Here is a 7,200-nt window from a genome sequence, read left to right as displayed (position 1 = left end):
AAGTATGAATTATTTTTTGTAATTCTTTTTACAACATATAAAACATTCCATTTAAAAGAAAAAAAAACTATTAACGTATTTACAATAAATTAAAACAACAATCCTTAGACCGCACATAAAACAGATTCGAATTAATAGCTCATTCAAGTATGAATTATTTTTTGTAATTCTTTTTACAACATATAAAACATTCCATTTAAAAGAAAAAAAACTATTAACGTATTTACAATAAATTAAAACAACAATCCTTAGACCGCACATAAAACAGATTCGAATTAATGCTTTTTCAATAACACATACATAAGAAAACTACACAATACGAGGCATGCGCAAATTTATGTAAACAACTGCGACCGAATCTGTATTAAAGGTTGTTATACATTTCAGCACGAATTAACTCTATGGTTACTGGCACGCTACAAATACATACACTCGGAACCTGCACTCTAATTTTCAAAAGGATTATTTTGGAATATCTGAACGCAAAAAAAGAGAAAGAAAGTAGGTAAAACAACTCATTTCATTCGTGTTTACAAACTGATTACTTCCGTTTGAATCTTGATTTTGACCCCAAATGATATAAACACTATTGAACGAAACTATAAAGAAAAGATCTGAAAGCAATTTTAGAAATTATTATTATTATTATTATTATTACTACTACTGTTAGTACATTCGAATCAACCAAGACAATTTATAAGTGTGCCTCTACCACAAATCTCTGCGCACAAGTAAATGTCAAAAGGAGCTAATTTATAATATCGTAAACTTCAAAAGGTTTTTGAAAACCGTTAGCATGCGCACTCTTCAATAACTGCTTCGCAGATGATATAGACACTACGAACTAAAGGCTGTTTTATTCCGCTATAATAATAGTAATAATAATAATAATAATTTTGTAAAAGAGAGCTCACGTCTTTAGCAAATACGTGAACATGCTTTACAGATAAGCAAAACTTCCCTTGTATGTTGAATGAGTCTTATGTTTTGTTACATACATTTTATATCAGCACACGTCTATGACAAAAGGAATGATGAAAAATGCAGAATTATAGAGAGCAACTTTATAAAAAAGCACAATATTTCAGCTGTCCTTAGCCTGTTGAAACAGTTCCTTATCACCTGTTTATTTCCTGGTGAAGTGTTTATTTCACTCAAGTCATACAATGCAGTAACAGAAGGGAGAGATGGCAAGACGGGTTCCCCCTCCTCTGCATCATCTCACCTCTTCCTTATACTGTATATGCTTAACACTGTCCAGTCCTACAGAAAATAGTGTGTGAGTGCGCGTGTGCGTTTCCTTTTTGATGCAGTAAAATATTCTTGCATCAGCTTCCAGATTTAAAATACTTTTTGTAAACGGCTTGAACGCCTGGCACCAGTCTGCGTTATTATTCTTTGGGCTGGTCCTTATTCATTTTCTTCATCTTCATCCTTCTATTTTGAAACCATATTTTTACTTGTCGCTCTGTCAAGTTCAGCTGGCGAGCTACCTCGTGTCTCCGGTCTCGGGTAAGGTACATATTGAACAGAAATTCCTTCTCTAGCTCCAAGGTCTGATATTTCGTGTATGGACATCGCTTCTTCCGGGATGATCGAGCGTGTAACCAGTTGGCAGATGGGTCCTCTGCAAATGACAGTCAAAAACAAGAAGAGTAGATCATAATATTAGTACAGATTCCAACATGAAACACATTTCAAAATACACTCAAAAAAAAGTTACAGCCTTCACGAAGACAATTAATATTATTAAAATAAAGTGCTTTAGGGCACCATCACTTACAAATGCATGAAAACCAAAACTATGATTTATGAAAACAAGGAAAGCAAAGCAATATCAAAGTATTAACTTGAGACGCAGTAATAAAATTCTATGCTTAAACTGTACCACACCCAGTAAGCAACAACAACTTTCACACACACAAGAGGCCACCTAAATTCACCTGTGATAATTCGTGTCATTCCTCTCCTCTCCCTGCAAAGGAGAATGTGAAAGCACTGAATAATATAAAGTTTTCTTTAAAGAAAAAAATAAGAAGAAGAAAATGGCTGAGGGGAAAGAAAGGTTTAATTTTGAACTCTACAGGGAGTTTAACCATACTGGAATGCACTGTAAAATGTGGTCACATGTGACATGAGATTATCTCCTTTTTAGGGAGAAATGTGGGATGAATTACGGAGGAAGAGCATCTCTAACGAGGCGTCTTCTCCCTCAGTGGTTTGGTCGGGAATGCAGATGGGAGGCTGAAAAATGTCCGTTGTGCTGACTTTTGTTAACATGCACACGGAAAAGCTGAATGTTACAGCGATTGGAGATTCACTGTGATGACGAAATTGATGTCACCTGTGCATGCCTTCTGTACCTCTGTGGGTTAAATGACGTCAAGGGAACATTTCTACCATGGTGCTGCTTTATGCTCTCTTAAAATGCATACTATTTGCATGAAAAACATTCAACGTTTGGCACATAACTTCACTTTTCAGGGGCTCAGACAGTTTGAAGGTGTATGCTAGCAGGTTAGAAAGAGCCACGTATTTATAGATGTTTCCCATCCTATGCGTGCAAGTCCATCGCTTCTGCCTCAAGACATACACGTCAGTTGTACATCAGCTTTCTAGGATATCTCAAATCGCAATTGTATTTTTATAATGATGGGATGAGATACACGCATCTAAAATGATTAATGCGCGTGTCATGTCAACTACAGGCCTCGCGGATACGTCTGTATACCTTGCGACTTACGAGACAGGACCGAGACATGATCCCTAACAATGAAACACTAAGAGGGTCACGCTATATGATGAGGAAAGTGACGCGTGTTTCCATTAATAAATATGAATCAAAATCCACAAATTACACAAAGTTTAGAATTTATTTATTTATTGCCTCTAGTCAATTTGATCAAAACGTTTTCAAAGACAATGGACCTCTGACCTTAGGACGCTTATTATTGCATTTGCGCACGATTGGACTGAATCGTATTTTACTCTGAAAATTTTTTAACGCAACATATCCCAAAGAGCTCACGTACGATTAATGGGGATCTTGGCTCCTCTGATAACTTAATAGACTTGAGACCTATAACTTTTTCCTTCTCATGGGCAGCCATGAGCTAAAAAAGCGGGACGTGTAACTCCCAACATCATTGCCTTTGCCTACAGTTTATTCTGGAATGCAGCCCGGGGTAGCACATTGGGGATTTCTGTTGCGCACAATTCCATTAGTTCGCACTTCGCAGTGCTGCAGCCTATTTCACGAATTAAAATCAATGGCCTTTTCAAATTCATTGCAACAAAATCGAAAACGATCGTTGAACAAATCCCTAAGAATTTAGCTGCATTTCTGAATTTGTTGGAATACTTTAGCAATAAACAATCTTACATGATTATGAGCTGGAATTCTGTGGATTTTTCTCTGCACCGGCTCAACCCCACTCTTGAGGGAGTTCAAAAACAGGCAAGATCATGGAAAAACACACAACCCCCCAGCAGCCAGATTTACAATTAAAAACATATTCAGTATTACATTTATTTTGTGGTATTCAAACTATACCTTCACCTCTGTGATATAGTCAATAATATTTCCGCATAAATAGAATTAGATAGATTCAGATGAAAAGCGAATAAACGTTATAATATTTTTTGCTAACCAAGAGCTACTAAACATAAAACCAACATCTGCACTATTTAGTATAACTAAGAGACAATTTGGGGAGTCATTGCACGAAAAAAACTGTTTACAGCCGACCTAAAACAGTGCACTAAAGTGCATTGACGCGTAAATAAGGGTCTCTAACAGAGACAGAAAGAGAAAGAATATACTAAAAGTTACTCAAGAATGAAGCTAACCAAGAGCTACTAAACATAAGACCAACATCTGCACTATTTAGTATAACTAAGAGACAATTTGGGGAGTCATTGCACGAAAAAACTGTTTACAGCCGACCTAAAACAGTGCACTAAAGTGCATTGACGCGTAAATAAGGGTCTCTAACAGAGACAGAAAGAGAAAGAATATACTAAAAGTTACTCAAGAATGAAATAAACGCAAATAACATGATTTGGGAAAATGAAAGCTTGTTTTATAAAGGTGTGAGTCCTCTACGCGACTCTAACTGGGCAAAGCAAAACAGTCGTCAGCGATACTATATATGTAAAGCATGGCTAAATCATACATATCTGGGTAAAAATTCAGACTTGATTAAAAACCGCTACATGTAAGCGTAGACTTGAGAATGTTACATGATCATACTTGGCTGCGTGAGGTGTCTGTAGCTCTCCGTTGCTTTGTTCTAGTTTTATGACAGCATTAAACGCTTTACAGAGTGTTCACTTCCTAGGTTTATAACTTACTTTGATCCGGTCCCTCTTTGTCCTCGCTGCCTTCGCATATGTCCTTATTGTCTTCAAACCCAGCGCTGTGACCAGAATTCATCTCCCGTGCTGTAGAGGACTCCAAGATATACTCATGCTGCCCGACTAGTTTCGGTGGTTCCCCGAGATGTCCCAGGAGCGGCTCCATCTTGACCTGTCCTTGCCCGGGTAGAGGCTCTGCTCTCGGAGCACACTCAAGCCATGTGCGGAGGTATCGAGTATCCGTTGAAGGCACTGGCTGCGTCGATATGTACGGATGGTAGACCGCTGGTAGGCCATTGGACGCGTGGGAACTGAATGGACTCCATGACGAACTGAACACTGAAGGCTTGGGCTGGAAGCTACAAGAGGGGAACTCCGGATGATCGCCGGGTCCCGGTTGTCTAGCGCTGGAGTACTGTACATGGGAGAAGCGGGACGCGTTCGGATCTTCTCCTTCATGACTTATAATAGAATCGACATAGTAGTTGCTTAGAGTTCCAGAAATGGACATTCTCGGACATTATATAACGTACTGTTCATTAAAGGGAAAACATGTACAATATAAATGTGCTTTACTCCCCTCTTTACGGTACTCCTCTCTACTCGCTCGCCAACGAAGTAGAGCCGGGCTGCTATGGTGTGCGCTCCGAGCGAAGTGATTGGTCAGACTTTTTTCGCGAGCCTGATAAAGCGTCAATGGGGTGTAAATCAATCCGCCAAGAGGCTGTGCGGAGCTCTCCTCCTCTTGCGCTCTCTATATTTCCCATCTAAATAAATTGTCTTGTTTATGCAATATGCAAAATGGGAGTGTGTCCATATATCGCCAGATATCTACAAGCAGTCGGGAAAATGTCAACTTAAATTATGAAACGTATGACATATTTAAAAAAGCATATGCAGAGCAGTGGCCCACAATAATAAGGGAGAGAACATTTTTGTCTATGAATTGATGTGCCATTATATCGTGATCTATACAGCATAAGTGCTGAATGGGAGCTTAATCATATTTGCTTGATAAAATGTATGACAATAACTATTTAATATAGGCAATTTATGGAGATATCTAACAGGACTTTGAAAGGTATCACAAAAACCAAGTGACGTTTGCTTATAAAGTCGATTTTTTTCCTAAAATATTTTATACCCCCACGTGTTTAAACCTCTAAACCTCAGAGGAGGCAAACCTCTTTCTTCTTGTAGTAATAGGAGTAGGCCTACGTTGAGATAATGAACAGCTTTATTGGGAAATTAACAGTCATTTTTTTCTTAACGAGGGTATTAAACACCACCGTGAGACAATCCCCTTGCATTTATAGAAGAAACTACTTGAACTTTTTTGGTCGTTTAATACTATTATAAAATACTACATCAGGCAGCTTTGATTTTTATAGGCCTGATATACTGCCTGTGGCGAGGACCGTGAACGACTCCACTGTAGTGTTCCATCCAGTCGCTCTTTTCACACACACAAATACACAAGATTCTTTTTTTTTTTTTCAAATACACAACAGTCAATTCTACTCTCTCTCTCTGCAACATTTTGCAACCGAAATTCTGAATTACGCATGCAAAAAGGCAAATGTTTCAGAAAGGATGTCACTGTCTGTGGTGAATGTCTTGGACCATCAATGTAATACAATATAACTGTGATTTCAGCACTTGCTCTGTGTGTTGGCCATGCCCAATAAATAGTTGCCACTTAACATACAAGAATAAATCGAGCCTATGATGCTGTTGTGCCTCAGCAAAAGAACGATAGCAAATCAGTTTTCTACAAAAAAACATTACAGGTACTGTAGAGTTAACTGAAAAAAAACAATTAAAGCAATTATTACCATCTTCGTTCATTGTGACTTTAGATAGCCCATACTTAGCTTCGTGCTAATTTTATTAACTACACCTGTAACCACGCGTAAACAGGGCAAGTTGCATAATAAGATACATTTGTGCAATAAATTGTGCTATAGAATCTCTAAAACCTCTAAAATGTTAATTACATCAGGAAGAGGCTGCACACTTAAATCACAACCTAGCCTTTTAAAAAGGCATTTAACAACACCCTGTAAAAAATCAACCTGTCGCCGGTGCATTACTTCACGTTGAATTAAAATACCTCTGCCTTCTGTTGGAATTACACAGAGAAAAGGAAAGATAATCTAAAAAAATGTGTATTGAAAGCTACACTTTAATCATACACTGTAATCGATTTGGATCATATTTCCTTATGTAATATTGGGCTTCTACGAATAAGAGCATACCGGAACAAATACTACCACATGCTATCAAGCTAGTTCAAATGTATGACGTGACAGTCTTAGAAAAAATTGAGGCATACTGTCACGCATACAAGCCTTTAAGCTAAGCATTTCTTTTAGTAGTGAAACCTTTGTTTAGAGAAGCTTTTTATATTTATTTAATAATAAATTATTTTAATTTTTTTACATTTCATTTTACATATTCCTGTTCATAAAGAATCAAAACCTCTTGTGGGCAAAGAAAATTTAACTCAAACAAATATTAATCACAAAAATGCATCTCAGCACATATAATTTGTAGAACTATTTTGAATATCATTACAGGGTTAGGTTCCGTTGAGCATGTCTCAGAATCTTCCTTGTCCACCCTATGGCTATGTTTGAAATTTTGTCATGAAATTCCAAATAGGCTTACTCAAAAAGCATCAGCAACAAAGATAAATGTATCTGTGCTCTGCTGTCAAAACTCTTCAAGGCAAAGTTTAACATGTCTTAATATAAACACAGTTTCATAACTGTTTGTAACTCTCGTTTTATTCAGTGTAGGACCTTAACTGGAAGGTTAAACTGCACCTCTCACCTTCAATAT

General features: G+C 37.4%; 1 protein-coding gene across 1 annotated transcript; it reads right to left on the bottom strand.

Annotated features, from left to right (window-relative positions):
- Positions 1-840: 840 nt before the first annotated feature.
- Positions 841-5,059, bottom strand: LOC107582956 (homeobox protein Hox-B9a-like). Its single transcript, XM_016268980.1, has 2 exons — positions 4,354-5,059; positions 841-1,627 (listed from the first exon to the last, which is right to left on the bottom strand). The coding sequence occupies exons 1-2, from the start codon at positions 4,865-4,867 to the stop codon at positions 1,392-1,394; spliced, it is 750 nt and encodes a 249-aa protein (XP_016124466.1). The 5' UTR covers positions 4,868-5,059; the 3' UTR covers positions 841-1,391.
- Between the last annotated feature and the right edge of the window lie 2,141 nt (positions 5,060-7,200).

The sequence above is a fragment of the Sinocyclocheilus grahami genome, unplaced genomic scaffold (assembly GCF_001515645.1).
Source record: "Sinocyclocheilus grahami isolate Dianchi unplaced genomic scaffold, SAMN03320097.WGS_v1.1 scaffold48.1, whole genome shotgun sequence".
NCBI lineage: Eukaryota > Metazoa > Chordata > Actinopteri > Cypriniformes > Cyprinidae > Sinocyclocheilus > Sinocyclocheilus grahami.
This window is presented reverse-complemented; position numbering and strand designations above follow the sequence as displayed.

Bases quoted from the DNA above. Each gene is read 5' to 3' on its own strand.
- LOC107582956 (XM_016268980.1), bottom strand. From the start codon at position 4,867: ATGTCCATTTCTGGAACTCTAAGCAACTACTATGTCGATTCTATTATA. The intron at 1,628-4,353 runs GTAAGTTATAAA...TGTCATTTGCAG, and splicing joins CAAAGAGGGACCGGATCAAA to AGGACCCATCTGCCAACTGG.